The sequence below is a fragment of the Dermacentor albipictus genome, chromosome 9, assembly GCF_038994185.2.
Source record: "Dermacentor albipictus isolate Rhodes 1998 colony chromosome 9, USDA_Dalb.pri_finalv2, whole genome shotgun sequence".
Classification (NCBI taxonomy): Eukaryota; Metazoa; Arthropoda; class Arachnida; order Ixodida; family Ixodidae; genus Dermacentor; species Dermacentor albipictus.
In genome coordinates, this window is record NC_091829.1 from 120,724,667 (window position 1) to 120,744,323 (window position 19,657).

General features: G+C 43.3%; 1 protein-coding gene across 3 annotated transcripts in view; it reads left to right on the top strand.

The window, feature by feature from the left end:
- yip2 (yippee interacting protein 2) overlaps positions 1–7,572 on the top strand; it is a 67,637-nt gene extending 60,065 nt beyond the window's left edge. For all 3 annotated transcript variants that reach the window (XM_070525301.1, XM_070525302.1, XM_070525303.1), the window contains exons 8-10: positions 95–192; positions 1,700–1,854; positions 7,318–7,572. In XM_070525301.1, coding sequence (XP_070381402.1) covers positions 95–192; positions 1,700–1,854; positions 7,318–7,399 — 335 coding nt within the window. In that variant the 3' untranslated portion in view covers positions 7,400–7,572. The remainder of the gene's footprint in view (positions 1–94; positions 193–1,699; positions 1,855–7,317) is intronic.
- The last annotated feature ends 12,085 nt before the right edge of the window (positions 7,573–19,657 follow it).

A 19,657-nucleotide genomic window follows, 5' to 3' on the forward strand; every position in this document is an offset into this window, starting at 1 on the left:
GGTCCCTGTTAGCAGATTCAGTGCTTATAATTCGCGAGACACATGAGTGGGCTGTGTGAAGCCCGCACATGGCCAAATTACCACTTCACTGCAGGCGTCGACCCGACGATCATGGGCATCGGGCCAGTTCCAGCCATTCGGCAGCTATGTGAAAAGACCGGGGTCAAGCTCCAGGACTTGGATTTGATCGACGTGAGTAGTGGCACATGCCATTTGAAATTCTGTCGAATGAGCAGTGTCAAATTGAAACAACGGTGCACATTGAAATGAACGAATCACAAGGGATGATAGTAAGATCTCTTTAAATTAATGCTTCTAAACCCACTTTGTTGCTAGACAAACCCACCGTGGTGGCATAGTGGCCACATTTTGATGGGGCTCAAATGCAAAAAACACCTGTGTACCATGCATTGGGTGTGCGTTAAGAACCCCAGGGTGGTCAGAATTAATCTGGAGTCCCTCACTACGTCGTGCCCCATAACCTAATCGTGGTTCTTGCACGTAAAATACCATATTTTTTTTAGTTACCAGACAATTACCATACATTTAATTTAATAGAAGTTTGTTGTTTGTCTGCTTTCTTTTGCATGAACATTCGTTGGCTATGTATGGTGTCTACTTTGCTAAATATAAAGCCTCTTTACTGTGTACATCATCAAACTAGCGTGCTTTTCTTGCCATTTAAGGAATAAAGACAGGTTTTTTTTTTTTTTCCCCTGGTGAATCTGTTTATTTGGATGTTTAGGCACTTCCCACCAATTCCAGGTAATCGGTCAGCAACCGTATTGGTCAGAGACAATGAAGAACCCTCCGGAATACCTTCCTCCCATAGCTCAGATGTAGCTTTAACATATGAACCCACATATTAAAAAGTTTTAGGGGTAATGGACCCTACGTTAGGGATGCTATCGGCTGGGAACACAAAAGGCATACAAAAGAAGCTTTGGTTGGGTATGAAAAACCACTTGGGCACATTATTTTTAAAACTTCCTGTTGTTTCACATATCAGATGTTGCCGTAGGTGTGTTTGCTCGGGATGGCATCAAAGCAGTGTCGGTAACTTTATTGTCGGCAAGGTCATAAGGTTGCAGACCAAAACACTTTTTTTTCAGTATTTCTTTATGCTGAGCAGGACCTAGGTCTCCTACCTATTGTTTTTTTAACCATACCTTTAAATTAGCTCCTGCAGTGGTGAGTCAATGGTTGGAATGTGGAAAGGGAAAACAACCACCGATGTTATATAGGGTATCAAATCTCAAAATGTGCTTTGCCTAGAAAGCCAGTATTGATGCTTTAACGAATCCCAGCTTCTCAAGATTGATTTGTACACCCCCACTATAACATGCCTCATAACCATATTGTGATTTTGGCACATAAAAATCCGAGAATTTAATCTTAATTTAATTTTGGTGATCCCAGGTGACTTACTAGTAAGCTGTTCAGTATTCCTTTAGAAGTAGCAGCATATATAGGAGTGCATAAATTCCCCTTGAGATAAAATATGGGCAAGACATTGCACTTAACACTTAACACAGGAATTTCACCAAAGAAATGTGCTGGATATCTACATCATTCAAAATGTTGCTAAGGCTCCGAAAATGCAAAGTTGCCATTAAAGTGGCCAAAAGCTTACGGAATTTGGTGACGTTAATTTACCAGAAGGAGAGGCTTTAAATTTTCACTTTCTTTTTCATGGCAGGTGAACGAGGCATTTGCGTCCCAATTTCTTGCCGTCGAGAAAGAACTGGGCGTGGACCCGGAGAAGAGCAATGTTAATGGGGGAGCCGTCGCACTTGGCCATCCCGTGGGCGCTAGTGGTGCCCGCATTTTGGCTAACATCACCTACGAGTTGAGGTAAGTACCCCGAGAACAGCAAGGAAGCACTGTTGAAGGTGCACTGCAAATTTTTGAAGTCAATGAGTCATGCAACTCATCATCAGTCCAGTCATCAGTCAATCAAGAAAAGCCTTGTATGTGTAATGATACCTTTGTAGTGAGATATGCCTCTCTCTACTCTGTTAGCACACTGCAATGTAGCACTAAATGCCAGTGTTCTCATAGTGAAATGTTAATAGGGCTGACAACCACCTAGATCGTGTCATGAGATATTGGTGGAAATGAACACGGCAATTTATAGTGATAAAAATCAAACATGCGGTTTGTGATTTAAGTAGGAATTATAATCTTAAGTAGGCACACAAAGTCGCAAAAACACTAGGTGCCACCATCTTGCAAAGAAGCCTTGGTACTGTACATCTGAATGCACTCAGATTATTGTATCTATGTCGGGTGTTATTACGTGCACCATATGTATCCTCGAAAAATTGAAGTCTTTATATTATATAGGCATTTGTACTTTAGTCTATGCTTATGATCTAAAAAAAAATGAATGCTAACAAGTGGTGCTGCCTTCGTGACAACGAAGACCTGTGGTGAGTCTCAGTGCACGTGGGTGCTTTTGTACGGACCCCTGTTCTGTGGTGTGAGATACAAAAGTGCCATAGACTAATTGTGCCGTAAGTGGGTGCCAGCACTGTTGGCACATTTGACCACTTCCCACTGATGCCGGCATGCAATCGCCATTGCACTCGCATATCACTTTCCACCGTCTTTTCATCGTTTGACTTCATCAACACCATCGCGACTGCTGTGGGGAAGCGTGACTCTCATGCGTCCCCACGCATGAGAGTCTTGTTTTCTTGTGTTGTTTTCTTGCATAGCTCCCGTCTCCTGTAATCCGGCTTCGCCGCCTAGCTTTACTGCAGCAGTCGGGATGCTTGCAGGGTAGTACAAGAGATTGCGCAAGTGTTGCTCTGCTAACGGCACCTAACGGCGGGCTCACTTGGGTGCAAAAAGGAGAAAACTCTTCCTCTTTGGCTCGGGATCGGCAGGCGGCGCGGACGTTGTGCGCGTGCACCGATCCATGCTTCTGCGAGACCGTCTCGCGAGGCCTACCCCGGAATGGATGACACAATCGTTCAAATGCGCCACCGTTCGCGTGACCGTACGCGAAATCTATGAAAGGTGCAATTACTGCCCTTGTGATTGTTTGCACTACTGTGCTGTCGTTTCTTTGTCCCAAGAGCACGAGTGAAAAGCCCACACTGCACAGGTAAAAAATGTGCCACTGCATTTTGCGAGATACCACTGCAGTATTGAACACTGCAACTAGTATGCTTTCTGTTGCAATAAAAAAAAAAGGGTACTACAAAAATTGGTTGTCACTTCCTTTAACTCTTTCATTACCACAAGAAAATGGTCGTTCTTTATAGGTCTTGGCAAAAAATTATTTACGGTTACAAATAATATTCCAGCACACATTGCAGCATAGCATACTGTGCATAACGAACTGCTCTTTCCAAAACATACATTGCGAAACAAAAAAAAGCTGTTAGGTAAAACAAAAATTCTAGAAAGCGCAATTTTTGCTGCCAGTTGATAAAAACAACAATAAAGAAACATGATCTCAACAAAAATATTATCAAAGAAAATTTATAATATACATTTCAAAGATAGCTAACCCAGGAATAGTGTCTGAAAAAATAAATGCTCAGTACACCGCCATCCCTCGGATACAAAAAAGAAACTGAGACCAGTTCATTGCTCATGCTATGTGGTGAAGCAGTTCCTGGATTTTGTGAAGCATAGGTGCACTACGTACTTTTCCCACAATGGATGGTCCGATGAGAAGTCCAAGGAATGTACTTCACCAGTTTGTCTAGAGTCATGCACCTCTTCCAGGGCCGATCACTCTCAGTTTAGCTGGGCAACTACAAGATTATGCATCCAAGCATATCAGTTTGCATTTTTGCATGTTGTCTTTATCACTTCTGCAGAGAGAAAGAGTAGGAATCCCACACCATTGTAAACTGTCTTGCGCTGGGCCAAGATGTGCTATGGGCAGCCTTCTTGGCATGAGCAGAAGTTTCCTTGCTGCCGATGGCAGCACAACATAACCAAGCTAGGTATGCACCCTGAAGATAATGAGTAGAGCTCTTAGGTTGTGCAAAAAGATTGGCAGACAAGCATGCACAAGGAAGGAGACCGCTCAAAGCCATAAAGGAAACTCGCCGGTCAACAGCTGTAGATGTCCCATGCTAACTCAAAACATTGTTGCCGTCAGAGCTTGAATCTGCTTTGCTGTCATCTTCGGAATAATAACTCGAGTCCTCATCGCTAAATTGAAGTGCAGGTGCAGCATAGTTTCGAGCACGACGCTTTTCTCACGATGCAGCCGTGCGGGATGACACCATGGGAGCGACTTTCGATAACTGCACAGTGACACTGGCAGTGCACTTAAAATCTTGGCAACTGGTTGAAAATGCCAGGTTCAGATGTTGGACATGCGTCAGACCTTTAGAAATGTACTTTGGCGGAATAAAACAGCTCTGACTCCAAACCAAAGCTTGCTAGTGCACAGCTGGCATCATGTATCACCACTCCGCAATGTCAGACTGTAAAGCCGGTGATGTAATTTAATTCTTGACTTGCTGGGAGTCATTTGATTACAAAATTTTTATGCCAGTGCAGCGTAATCGTGAGCAGCATGCTTTTTTTCTCGAACGCAGCAGAAGATGACAGCCACGGCTCTTTACACTACAATATGCTCACATTATTTCACAAAAAAAGGTCCGTCGGAAATCACGATGTCACCGAAGCACGAGCATTTAAACTGATACTGAAAGTGCAGTGCCTGTACTAGCTACTGGATGGCCTTAAGTGCATAAGAAATGGCTCCAACATGTCAAAATCGGCAATCTAAAGCATTGATCATCGGTGATCGATTTGAATAGGCAAGGTAATGAAAGAGTTAAATCATCTTTGTGAGCTGCAAAAGCATAGTGAGCATTTTTAGCGTAGCACAATGTGCGATCCCCTGGGAGTCGTGTAAATATGTGTGCAGTCTTGCAGCAGTGTGGATATGCAGCAGGGTGGATGTTCTCCTGCTTGACTGTAGTGCCCAAAATTTTGTATTTTCATTTCGAAGCTTTTGTTCGTGGCCATTACCACTGGCATGCGGTTGCACAGCCTACAAATTGCGCCTTGCAAGTTGCCGTCCACCACCACTATCGGTTTTCTATCAAACGGATCTCAAGAAAATCTCATCTCTTCCTATCGTTATTAATGTTGTCACACAGTGTCCAATACTAATTGGGGGGGAGGCAGAGAGAGAGAAAGAGAGAGATAAACATGGTCGCACTATCGTTGTAGAGGATGCACTGGTAAAGCTATAGAAGAATAAAAAATTTTTTAAAAACTGACTTATACTCTAAAAAATATAGCTTGCTTACAATGCTGAAGCTGTCTTGCACTGCATATTTGTTTAGCTAGATTCTTGTTTTGTCATGCGCTGTGAAGATATCATTGCGTGGTGGTGATGACAGATGGGCCGGCACGGAGAGAAGGAAGGCAGTGGAATCTGGGTGGCAGTGAAAGGGGCAAAGCATGGCCAGTGGGTCGAATATTGCAGGTCACAGTGAACTCCTATTTGCTCACTTACAACTGATGTTTTTTTTTAGAACCAGCACGCACACCGAAATACATATAAGTGCTTCCAGGTTGTTAGACATGCAGACAATGGAGATGAGCATCCACCAAATGCATCAAAGAAGCCTATCACTGCATTGGATGCATTTGGCGGATGCTCATCTTCATTGTTTGCATATCTGACAACCTGAGGCTATGTTTCTTTCGACTTGCTGGTTCCATGAAACACCAGTTGGTTGTAAGTGAGCGCCTCTCTTGTCCTTCCTTGTCCCTGCTATCTTTAATGCTATTAGCATTCTTCGGGTACATCAGGCAACTTCTTGGTCTGTCCATCCATCCATTTTCCTGCCTGCCTGGGTCACTGGGTCCATGGTCCATGGACCCATTCGACCATGGTCTATGGTCAAACGGGTAGCACGTCTGGCTGATGTGCTGAGGGAACAGGGTTCAAAACCAACTGTCAGACCATCTTGGGCCACAGAGTATGCATCAATGTATATACATAATGTGCTGCTCTTCAACGAACCTCTTTCACGTCGACATGGGTCACTGTGGATGTGTGACTGGGTATGTACCGCTGTTTAAAGAAGCTCTTTGACGCAGAGTTAGAGTACTGGATAGGTACTCTGGATAGGTTAACTGTCTCCAGTGAACCTCTTTGATGCCACCTTGGGTCACTGGCTGTGTGCAGCTCCTTCAGTGAGCATCTTTTGACGTTAACTTCGGTACGCGCCACTGGGTATATGTGCCGCTCTGCAATTACAAAAAATGGTCCTTTAAATTTCTCCAATACTTGGCAGAATCGAACCCATGCCGTGCACAGACGGTGGCATTGCTAGGTCGTGCAAGGCGTGCAGTAAGAAGCGCGAAAGAGGAGCCCTACTGCATAGACGTTTCTAGATCAGTACCAATCGCAACATCAAGATTCATTGCGAGATGGGTTCTGCTAGATTTTTTTTAAATATTTATGCCTGTTTCTATTGCACAAAGAATATTTCCCAATTGCCTCCTCCTATGTTCATTCACATAGACCTGTGTGATGCACATGGTCGAATGTATGTGCCACATCTGCAACCATAGCTGTGATTGGCGCTGGCCAACACTCTCAGAAAAGTGGATAGAAGGGTGACCACTGCAGTTTGGCTCCCACCGGCGGCAGGTCGTCTTTTTGTCCACTTCATTTCCTTTTTCCTTACTATTTCAAATAAACATGACAAATAACTTCTCCCATGCTTTTCTCGGCTTCGTTGCCTGTTGGCTTCATACAGTTCTAACCAACACAAGGCCAAGACCCTCAGTTCCCCTGCTCTCTCATTGCATAACCTGGGCTCGCCAAGGTTATGCAATGAGCAATCACCAACCACAATCACCATCACAATAGCACATCTCAACAGATCTATGTAGGTGCTCTTGCTCGACTTCAAGAATTGTCCTGCGATGGGTTTATGCTTCATTTTTTTAATGTGAAGCATTCTTTGAGTCATCCCAGTTTCCATGGTGTATCTCGGCATTTTCGTGGGTCAGTCCCAAAAATAGTGCACTCTAAAAATGTGAGCCGCTGGAGCCACTGAGCGTGTGACACTGGGCGTTTGTCGCTCTTTAATGAACCTCTTTGATGCCAACTTGGGTCAGGTGGCATCACAACAAACACAAACAACACCTACGTAGGGAAATCTGTGTAATGCTTCGCATCACGCAGATGTCAACTTGAGTTGAGCCTGCTTGGCTTCTTTATGAAATGTTGATTTGCCCATCTGTGCTAGCAAAATTGTCTTTTGTCTTTATTCTTGTCTTTATTATTGTCTTTTCTTCTTTTATCTGTGTTTGCAGACACCGCAAGGGGAAATATGCCGTAGGTTCGGCCTGCATCGGCGGTGGTCAAGGCATCGCTGTGATGATTGAGAATGTCTGATGGAGCACCTCGGCAGTAGACATCCGCTTGACTTTGTTCACGACTTTATTGTGACAGACGTATTTTTTTATTACGCAGGACCAGCATTTCTGGAATCGTCAATAAGGCATATACAATACACATGTACATCTTTGTGCTTTTCTACATCTGTATAAACGCAGCTTTTTTAAGAAGTTGCATTGTGTCAGTTTCTGAACATTCAGTGTCTTGCAACTTGCCCATGAAAGAGGCTAGAAATAGACACATTATAAACAGACATACCTGATACGGAAAAGAGCTGGTAACTCGCCAAGCAAGACACTGCCTTCAATGAAGGAATTCTTAAAGCCATGAGAGGAAGCTTGGCAAGCTAGAAAAGACGTAAAAATTAAAAGACGGGTGATGCCTCCACTGTGAAGTTGCCATGCCAGCTTCCTGTGACATTGATTTTGATGGCATCTGCTAGGGCCTAGTTAATTCTCTTTCAGTAAATGCTGACTATATTGCAATCTAAAGGTGACAAGAGGTGAATGGGGCAAGTCTCGAAGAACATTTACTGAACCACAACAGCCAAACATATTTAAAAATGCTTTGGAACCCATGGTGTCACACTTATGTACTACTGGTGCTGGGGTTTTGATGCAAAATTCAGAAAATGGAACTTTGATCCTGCTTTTCCTTCCTGATGATTAACATACTAACATGAAATAACTGAAATATTGTTTTCAAAGAAAATTTTGTCTGTCTAAATCAGAAGGTTGCTGAATCAAGCGAGTTGGAACTCATCCGTGATAGGTGCACACGGAACACAAGATGTAGGAAGGGATACGAGTCCAAACCAACTTGATGTCTCTCTTTTCCTTTAATGCAATGAAAAACCAAATAACACTTGTTTTCAATTTTAGCAGCCATTGCGGTAAGCAACATATTGTGCCTATACATGCAAGTGTGTGCAGCCAGCCTGCAGCTGATCAAGGCATTAAAAATATTATGCAGGTTGAAGCACGACACTTTTGGGGTACCAATGCTTATGAGCACCTTGCAGGAAGGCCGACCACTGACGCATTATGCAAACCTGAATGCGCTCGTCCTTGTGTTGCTCCTCTTCTTCGTCCCCGTTTGTTTGCGCACAAAAAGTAAAAAAAAAATTGAATGAACAGTTATGTTTGTTTATTTATTTATTTATTTACTTACGAATACTGCTATCTCATTTAGAGACATAGCAGAGGTGGGTTACATAACTTATGAACACAAAATGTGAACCAACACGGTTAGGCAGTTCTTTCTGAAATTGATTAGTCGGCAATGAACGCAGAGAACCATCTAAGTTATTCCATAATTCAACAGTGTGTGGAAAAAAAGGAAAACTTATAGCAATCTATTTTTGGAACGAAGGGATCTATGTTTAATGGGTGAGTACGTCAGGTTACTCGCGCAGTAGGTGTGGTTAGCGAGATAGGTGCTTCAATGTTAGTCGATCGGTGTACGATTTTGTGCAGCAAGATTAGACGGTCACACGTACGACGAAACGACAATGGGTCCAGTGATAAAGCGTGTGCGTGAGATGACGGTGAAAACATACGGTCGTAACGGCCATAGATAAATCTAACAGCTTTTTTCTGAATGAATTCTAATTTGGAAATATCCTTTATGCGATAAGGCGACCACACTACAGAAGCATACTCTAAAACAGGTCTAATTAGTGATTCATAGGCCGTAAGCTTGCACTTTTTAGTGCCGTGTTTAGTGATTAGCTGTTTGATGCCAACTAAGGTTAGTTGTGATAGTAAGTCCAAGACTCGTTAACTTCGTTAATACTGTATCCTTGTGTGCTGTACGTAAATTTTAGGGGCTGTTTCTTATTAGTAAAAGACATTGCCACAGTTTTGCTGAAGTTAATGCTCATCTGCCATGTGTTACTCCAGTCTGAAAAGGATGAAAATACGTTATGAAAGGGACCCTGAAACGCTTTTGACGATTTTCTACAAGCGTACTGAGTCGTTAGAGTAGGTCTTTCTGATCATTAATTGACACATCTAAGTGCTCTGCGTAAAGCGTGTAATTTATTATAGGGTTTTAAAAATGCACATCGCTGCCGATCGCAGCGCACTGCTCGGCGGAATTTTAAGCCGCCCCTACCCATATGACCGAAATCACCCATATGACGTCAGTGGGGCGAGCTATCCGATTGGCTGACCAGGGCGCGTGATCGATAATTTTTCCAACTTTATGGTAAACAAATGATCTTCATAATAGTTGGAATGTTAGTTAATTTGTTTTTATAAAGAGAAAGTAGCAGAAAGAGAATGCACAAGAACAATTTTTCAGTACACTTAAGCACTTCCGGCACACAGCAAGTGTCGTCTGCTTGTGTTACAACGTACTCCATTTTGACGAGAGCTCCGCAGTCAGAGTTGGTCTCAGTCTTTTCGCGAGCACTATGATTCGACTTTGTTGCCTTGTGGACTGCAAACGTAGCGACTGGCAATATGTCAAGCTGCGCCATCGTGTCCCTCTGCAGGGCAGCGTACGAGCGAACTAGCTGCTGCGCATCGGACTGCCGCTATCCGATCGGCGCCAGGATTTGCACGTTTGTGGCCGTCACTTTACACCGGAAGATTACTAACGCACTAGCGTTTCGCGAGTCCCGTATTAGTGCAAACGTAAGCACAAGGGGACAGGGTCTGGCCGCTTGACTGTGCCGTAACGGGATGAGCCGAGATGAGCAGAAGGGCAAAGGTGAATGGTCTGCACGGTGCAGCCACCTGGTGGCATAGAGCTCAACCATACACAGTAGCAGCAACGAAGCGCATTCTTTTTTGCTGCTGGTGCGTATTTTTCGCAGGAGTGTAATCATCAACACATTGTTTTTATGAATGTTTAAAATGTTTTACACTTGGTTAGAGCAATATTAGCGCTTTGTTTGGCTGGTTAAGCACTGCGCCAACAAATGTCTGGACCGTGCAGACCGATCAGGCCGCTCACGTACATCTGCGCGAAAGTTCCTTCATCAGCTTGAGTTTATGCCTCCAGTCATTTGCCGATATGACCAGCTTGCCTGTGGCTAACGGAATACCAGACACGTTCGGTGCTACGACAGAAAGCTCGCAACGCACGCTGCTTCGATAGCTCTCGCTTGGGGTCGACAGCCATGCGGCTAGCGGAGAGGTTTCGCGCGGGCGAGGGCGGGCTCCAAAACCACCGGAAGTGGACGATGTGACGTCACATCGTGACGCAGGACCATTGAAGGCGGAGCTTAGCCCCGCTCGCTCGGCGAACGAGTTGAGGAGGAAAAGCATGGCTGGGGAGGAGGGTAACCTCTAATCGCTTGTAGCTCCATTAATACGCAACGCTTCACTTAAATTGTGGTGCGAATGTTCTACTTAAGCTGTACCCTACGCGTCTACAAAATTTGTCTGAACCGTTTCAGGGGCCCTTTAAGTACTTCTTGATCACGAAGAGTACAAATGTTAGAATAGATCACGTAAAGATCTGCGTAAAGACGTATTTTCACTTTTGTGTTTCTGGCTACTTCAATAATGTCGTTAACATATATGATGAATAAGAGTGGCCCGAGAACTGAGCCATGCGGCACCCCTGACATGACCTGAGCTATAGAAGAGGTTTTGTAATTAAAAGTGACGGATTGGAATCAGAGGTGCAGGTAATCAGATATCCAGTCAATCTGTTTATTACCAGGAAAGATTGCAGCAAGTTTTAGAAGAAATTTTTTATGGCTTACCGTGTCAAATGCTTTTAAGTAGTCGATAAAGATGGCATGAAGCTGACCACGGTTATTTAGTTATGTGGCTATGTCGTGCGTGAATTCTAATAATTGCGTTGTTGTAGAAAATCCTGCTCGAAAACCATGCTGCTGTAGGGACAGAAAGTTATTTGCCGATAAATATTAAATGATGTGCTTATGGATGATATGCTCGAGAAGTTTGCAACACATGGGCAGCAAAGATATAGGCCTGTAGTTAGTGATTAGCTGTTTGCTGCCAGATTTGAAGAAGGGAATAATGTTAGCTTTTTTCCAAACACAAGGAACTGTCGACATCTCAAGAGATTTGTTAAATATAACTGTCAAGTACCGGGCGTTCCATTCACAGTATCGCTGTAAAAATTTGTTTAGCACTCCGTCAGCTCCAGATTTTTTTGTAGTATCAATTGGGAGTAATAAGTTGAGAACACCAGTGTAAGTTATAACGAGAGTAGAAAGCTCTGGTAAAGTGTCGTTGACGCAAAAAGGGGGATCGACGCCGTCATCCTGACAAAATACAGACTGAAAATAAGATTTGAAAGTTTCAGAAGCAATCATCGGATCAGAGCAAGGGCGATCGTTTATGGTGAATGATGAAGTGTTGTGAGCAGCCCGAAGCACCGTTTTCCAAAACTTTGATGGGTTTTCTTTCAAGAATGTTGATAATGTGGTGCCGAAATAAAAGTGTCTGGCTTCGTGCATTTTGGTTTTTAATTCGGACTGAAGCAGGTGCAGTTTTGAGCATTGGTTGCTCCGACTCACGTTTTTACGTTTGCGGAGCCTCTTGATGCGCCTGCTAAGATGAATAATGTCCCTATTATACCAAGGGCACAGAATAATATGAGGATAATGAATACCTTCTTCCGCAAGCGGGATAGCCGAAAGTGGACGTGGAGGAGCCCGAACGGCGAGACTAGAAATGAAATAGACTTCGTACTCTGCCCTAACCCTGGCATCATACAAGATGTGGACGTGCTCGGCAAGGTGCGCTGCAGTGACCACAGGATGGTAAGAACTCGAATTAGCCTAGACCTGAGAAGGGAACGGAAGAAACTGGTACATAAAAAGCCGATCAATGAGTTAGCGGTAAGAGGGAAAATAGAGGAATTCCAGATCAAGCTACAGAACAGGTACTCGGCTTTAACTCAGGAAGAGGAAGTTAGTGTTGAAGCAATGAACGACAATCTTGTGGGCATCATTAAGGAGTGTGCAATGGAAGTAGGTGGTAACTCTCTTAAGCAGGATACCAGTAAACTATCGCAGGAGACAAAAGATCTGATCAAGGAACACCAATGTATGAAAGCCTCTAACCCTACAGCTAGAAGAGAACTGGCAGAACTTTCGAAGTTAATCAACAAGCGTAAGACAGCTGACATAAGGAAGTATAATATGGATAGAATTGAGCATGCTCTCAGGAACGGAGGAAGCCTGAAAACAGTGAAGAAAAAACTAGGAATTGGCAAGAATCAGACGTATGCGTTAAGAGACAAAGGCGGCAATATCATCACTAACATGGATGAGATAGTTCAAGTGGCTGAGGAGTTCTTTAGAGATTTATACAGTACCAGTGGCACCCACGACGATAATGGAAGAGAAAATAGTCTAGAGGAATTCGAAATTCCAAAGGTAACGCCGGAAGAAGTAAAGAAAGCCTTAGGAGATATGCAAAGGGGGAAGGCAGCTGGGGAGGATCCGGTAACAGCAGATTTGTTGAAGGATCGTGGGCAGATTGTTCTAGAGAAACTGGCCACCCTGTATACGCAATGCCTCATGACATCGAGCGTGCCGGAATCTTGGAAGAACGCTAACATAATCCTAATCCATAAGAAAGGGGACGCCAAAGACTTGAAAAATTATAGACCGATCAGCTTACTGTCCGTTGCCTACAAACTATTTACTAAGGTAATCGCAAATAGAATCAGGAACACCTTAGACTTCTGTCAAGCAAAGGACCAGGCAGGATTCCGTAAAGGCCACTCAACAATAGATCATATTCACACTATCAATCAGGTGATAGAGAAATGTGCGGAATATAACCAACCCTTATATATAGCTTTCATTGATTACGAGATAGCGTTTGATTCGGTCGAAACCTCAGCAGTCATGGAGGCATTACGGAGTCAGGGTGTAGACGAGCCGTATGTAAAAATACTGAAAGATATCTATAGTGGCTCCACAGCCACCGTAGTCCTCCATAAAGAAAGCAACAAAATTCCAATAAAGAAAGGCGTCAGACAGGGCGATACGATCTCTCCAATGCTATTCACAGCGTGTTTACAGGAGGTATTCAGAGACCTGGATTGGGAAGAATTGGGGATAAAAGTTAATGGAGAATACCTTAGTAACTTGCGATTCGCTGATGATATTGCCTTGCTTAGTAACTCAGGGGACCAATTGCAATGCATGCTCACTTACCTGGAGAGGCAAAGCAGAAGAGTTGGTCTCAAAATTAATCTGCAGAAAACTAAAGTAATGTTTAACAGTCTCGGAAGAGAACAGCAATTTACAATAGGCAGCGAGCCACTGGAAGTAGTAAGGAAATACATCTACTTAGGGCAGGCAGTGACGGCAGATTCGGATCATGAGACGGAAATAATCAGAAGAATAAGAATGGGCTGGGGTGCGTATGGCAGGCATTCTCAGATCATGAACAGCAGGTTGCCGTTATCCCTCAAGAGGAAAGTGTATAATAGCTGTATCTTACCAGAACTCACCTACGGGGCAGAAACCTGGAGGCTTACGAAAAGGGTTCTACTCAAATTGAGGACGACGCAACGAGCTATGGAAAGAAGAATGATAGGTGTAACGTTAAGGGATAAGAAAAGAGTAGATTGGGTGAGGGAACAAACGCGAGTTAATGACATCTTAGTTGAAATCAAGAAAAAGAAATGGGCATGGGCAGGATATGTAATGAGGAGGGAGGATAACCGATCGTCATTAAGGGTTACGGACTGGATCCCAAGGAAAGGGAAGCGTAGCAGGGGGCGGCAGAAAGTTAGGTGGGCGGATGAGATTAAGTTTGCAGGGACAACATGGCCACAATTAATACATGACCGGGGTAACTAAGATGGTAACTAACTAACTAATTCAACTAACTAATAAGAGGGTAACTAACTAATTCAACTAAGATGTCATTAACTCGCATTTGTTCCCCCATCCAATCTGCTCTCTTCTTATCCCTTAATGTTACACCCATCATTCTTCTTTCCATAGCTCGTTGGGTCGTCCTCAATTTAAGTAGAACCCCTTTCGTAAGCCTCCAGGTTTCTGCCCCATACCCCATAGTACTAGTAAGACACAGCTGTTATACACCTTTCTCTTGAGGGATAATGGCAACCTGCTGTTCATGATCTGAGAATGCCTGCTAAACGCACCCCAGCGCATTCTTATTCTTCTGATTATTTTAGTCTCATGATCCGCATCCACGGTCACTACCTGTCCTAAGTAGACGTATTCCCTTACCACTTCCAGTGCCTCGCTACCTATCGTAAGCTGCTGTTCTTGTCCGAGACTGTTAAACATTACTTTAGTTTTCTGCTGATTAATTTTTAGACCCACCCTTCTGCTTTGCCTCTCCAGGTCAGTGAGCATGCATTGCAATTGGTCCCCTGAGTTACTAAGCAAGGCAGTGTCATCAGCGAATCGCAAGTTACTAAGGTATTCTCCATTAACTTTTCTCCCCAATTCGTCCCAATCGAGGTCTCTGAATACCTCCTGTAAACACACTGTGAATAGCATTGGAGAGATCGTATTTCCCTGCCTGACGCATTTCTTTATTGGAATTTTGTGGCTTTCTTTATGGAGGACTATGGTGGCTGTAGAGCCGCTATAGATATATTTAAGTATTTTTACATATGGCTCGTCTACACCCCGATTCCGTAATGCCTCCATGAGTGCTGAGGTTTCGACTGAATCAAACGCTTTCTTGTAATCAATTACAGCTATGTATAAGGGTTGGTTATATTCTGCACATTTCTATATCACCTGATGGATAGTGCGAGTATGGTCAATTGTTGAGTAGCCTTTACGGAATCTTGCCTGGTCCTTTGGTTGACAGAAATCTAAGTTGTTCATGATTCTATTTGCGATTACCTTCGTAAATACTTTGTAGGCAACGGACAGTAAGCTGATCAGTCCATAATTTTTCAAGTCTTTGGCGTCCCCTTTCTTATGGATTAGGATTATGTTAGTGTTCTTCCAAGATTCCGGTACACTCGAAGTCATGAGGCATTGCATATACAGGGTGGCCAGTTTTTCTAGAACAATCGGCCCACCATTCTTCAACAAATCTGCTGTTACCTGATCCTCCCCAGCTGCCTTCCCCCTTTGCATACCTCCCAAGGCTTTCTTCACTTCTTCCGGTATTACTTGTGGGATTTCAAGTTCCTTTAGACTATTCTCTCTCCCATTATCGTCGTATGTGCCACTGGTACTGTGTAAATCTCTATAGAACTCCTCAGCCACTTGGACTATCTCATCCATATTAGTAATGATATTGCTGGCTTTCTCTCTTAATTCATACATCTGATTCTTGCTAATTCCTAGTTTCTTCTTCACTGCTTTTAGGCTTCCTCTGTTCCTGAGAACGTGTTCAATTCTATCTATACTACCTTATGTCAGCTGTCTTACGCTTGTTGATTACCTTGGAAAGTTCTGCCAGTTCTATTCTAGCTGTAGGGTTAGAGGCTTTCATACATTGGCGTTTCTTGATCAGATCTTGAGTCGCCTGCAATAGCTTACTGGCATCCTGTCTAACAGAGTCACCACCGACTTCTATTGCACATTCCTTAATGATCCTAATTCCTTAAGGTCCTCTTCCTGAGTTGAGGCCAAATACCTGTTCTGTAGCTTGATCCGGAATTTCTCTATTTTCCCTCTTACCGCTAACTCATTGATCGGCTTCTTATGTACCAGTTTCTTCCGTTCCCTCCTCAGGTCTAGGCTAATTCGAGTTTTTACCATCCTATGGTCACTGCAGCGCACCTTGCCGAGCATGTCCACATCTTGTATGATGCCAGGGTTAGCGTAGAGTATAAAGTCTATTTCATTTCTAGTCTCACCATTCGGGCTTCTCCACATCCACTTTCGACTATCCCGCTTGCGGAAGAAGGTATTCATTATCCGCATATTATTCTGTTCTGCAAACTCTACTAATAACTCTCCCCTGCTATTCCTAGTGCCTATGCCATATTCCCCCACTGACTTGTCTCCAGCCTGCTTCTTGCCTACCCTGGCATTGGAGTCGCCCATCAGTATAGTGTATTTTGTTTTGACCTTGCCCATCACTGATTCCACGACTTCATAGAAGCTTTTGACTTCCTGGTCATCATGACTGGATGTAGGGGCGTAGACCTGTACGAACTTCAATTTGTACCTCTTATTAAGTTTCACGACAAGACCTGCCACCCTCTCGTTAATGCTATAGAGTTCCTGTATGTTACCAGCTTTATTCTTATTAATCAGGAATCCGACTCCTAGTTCTCGTTTCTCCTCTAAGCCCCGCTAGCACAGGACGTGCCTGCTTTTCAGCCCTGTCTGTATATGCTCCTTTTGTTCTCCTAACCTCACTGAGATATATTATATACCATTTACTGCCCTCTAATTCCTCCAATAGCACTGCTTGAGTCACCTCACTAGATAACATTCTAGCGTTAAACGTTGCCAGGTTCATATTCCAATGGCGGCCAAAATTTCCGGAGTCCTCCACTACGGCGTGCCTCATAATCAGAAAGTGGTTTTGGCACGTAAAACTCCCATAATTCTTTTTTTTTTTCCCAATGGCGGCCTGTCTGGAACCAGGGATTCTTAGCACCCTGTGCTACGTCGCAGGTCTGGCCGCGATTCACTTTAGCCTTTCTTTAACTGCGGCTTATGTCTCCCGGGCAACAAAATTGAATTCTGCAGTGATGAGTCACACACTGATGCGGTATCTTCAAATTGACTTTTTGATAATGCTGCTCCCAACGCATGCCAATCAAGTAAACAAATAGGTGCAGACACTAAAAGATGAACTTTCAGGCAAATGCAATGGCGCTGAAAAAGCAAATGCATCATACAATACACTTGGAGAACAGTTTGCACCCTTTGGAGCTCATCCTGTCCCGAAACAGTAATTTCCATCCAGTACTTGCATGCCTTTCCTTTCTTTAACACTGTGCACCTAGTACTTAAGATTTCGAACGGTATGTGCATGACAAAGCATTCTTGACACATAAGTAGCGAGCACTGTTTTTAAGAAAAGAAATGCAAGTGAGGTAGATGGCGATTATATTTCGGTGACAAGATATACCCCAAGGGGTGTAAACTGTAGTATTGTTCATGCTCAAACAAGAACTGCACGTCTGTAAACGGAGCGCTTCCAATTGACTGCACGGAATTTTCTGCTAAATATATACAGTAAAACCTTGTTATAATGAAGTTGAAAGGGGAGCGAGAATTACTTTGCTAAGTCCATTACTTGGTTATATCCATTATTACATGTACTGCACTATGCAAGTTTCAAGTTTATTGCTTTGTTTATACAGAATGTCTGGGGATTTCAAGGGAAATTTCACTGACTTTGTTATATCTGGTTTTTCGTCATATACCGTTTTGTCACAACAAGGTTTGACTGTAATAGAGGGAACTCTAGCTGGTGCAGCAATCGTTCACAGTACCACAGGAACGAGGGGCTCATGGATTTGTCTCATCTGTGTACACATGGTGTCATTTATCACACTTTACCCAAGTTTCCAAGAAATACAAACGCATCAAGTCGGCAAGTTGCTGCACATGTTTGTCGAGCAACAAGTTTTGTTCGATGCCATCTGTAAGAGTTATTTTTCTACTAAATTCAAAAACTTGAACGTGAATTCTCGCAGTTTACGTCAGACAGAAAAGTATGTGGCACCTCGTGTGTACACAAACTACGGCAAGAGGACTCGTGCTTTCTACGTGCCGGCTAATTTCAATAAATTGAATGAGAATGACATCGCAGGAACATTTAAACAAATAAAATCACATTTAAGGTCATGGGTGATACGTAATGCCCATATTCTTTCAAGTTTTCTTCGGGATTTGAAGCATGCGAACCTGATTGTGAAGTCATCTTTAATGTCAATGTGTTTCTTTTTCCTGTTGATGCAATAATATCTTTTGTTCAAATAATATCTTTTGTTCATTTTTTGCAATATCATTGTGTTCCTATATATTTTTTTTATTTATTTATTTGTACACATATCAGTACTACCAGCTGACTGCCCAGCCTCGCACACAAGCAATGTTGCTTATGCGGGCTGGATCTGTAACCATGACATGACTGGATGTAAGAAAGATTATTATTATTATTATTATTATTATTATTATTATGTGCATAGCAACTGTCAAGTGTTGCCCTGACGGCACAATGGTTTGCAGAAAACAATTGATTTTACAAGTCCAGTGCCCTCCGAAGCCAGGATGAAGTTGACAAATCCATGTACTAAAGGCTATTCCCATGCTGGCTTAAATGTCATATTTTCTAACAATTTTGTAGAAAATGCTATGATGCATGTTAAGAAGTGCAATACCTTGCTTACCAGCATGAAAATAAGACAGTGACGCCCAAAAGTAACCAGAATTGTTTTCCTTTTCTTTCTAATTTGCAAATTTTTTTGTTTATTCCAAAGCACGAATCCATTTCAAAGTACTCTCTCAGAGAAAAAAATGGACTTGTCTCACTGTTTTATTCATTGCCCACAACCGTTGAGCAAAGTCTCGCAAATTGGTGACCCTCTGTACTGCCGTCGTTTTCCTTATCTCCTACACATATTGAAAACGCTTACCTTGAAGCTCTCGTTTCGCTTTCACAGATAAGTCGCAAGGGGGCAAGGGACGGGGAGCAGCTGGTGAGCTAAGGTAGCGCAGTCGTCCGATTTTTTGCCAGCAAGCACTGCACACTCAGTGCTGTGTAGGCGTTGTGACGTGCAAGGAGTTCCCCAGATTGTGCTGCTTGCTTTAAGCTGCACCACACAACCCTTGGGCACTTCAAGATAAAAATTATGGCTGACTGTCCGGCCTTGCGATACAGGTTTAAAGAGTAACATGTACTTTTAAAAATTCCCAAAAGAACTTCATGCACCACACATTCTTCAATGTCTGCCATCTCAAAATCACATGCACATGGCAACAGAGGCTCAAAAGAAAGCAATGCAGCGAGCTGACGAAATTTCACACGAGGACTCTACTTGGTCGAAAGGTGGGGACGCTAGCGTAGGATCCACACCTAGCCACACGTATCAGTACTAGCTGCCTTTCTGCCTCAGTAAAAACAACTCTCATTACTTTTGGATTCCATCTCGTAAGTCGGAACACAGCAGAAAGCCCGCAGTACAAATGCCAGAGATATTTTGTGCCTTTTCTACATCTGCAACACTTGGTATAGGGCTAGTTGTTGAAGTCCTGTCTTGCTGCACTAGCATAAGGAAACAATTCGGACAAGCACAAGACAGGTGAAGCATACCACCTGTTCAGTCTCGTTACTCTGTGTTCATCTTTGA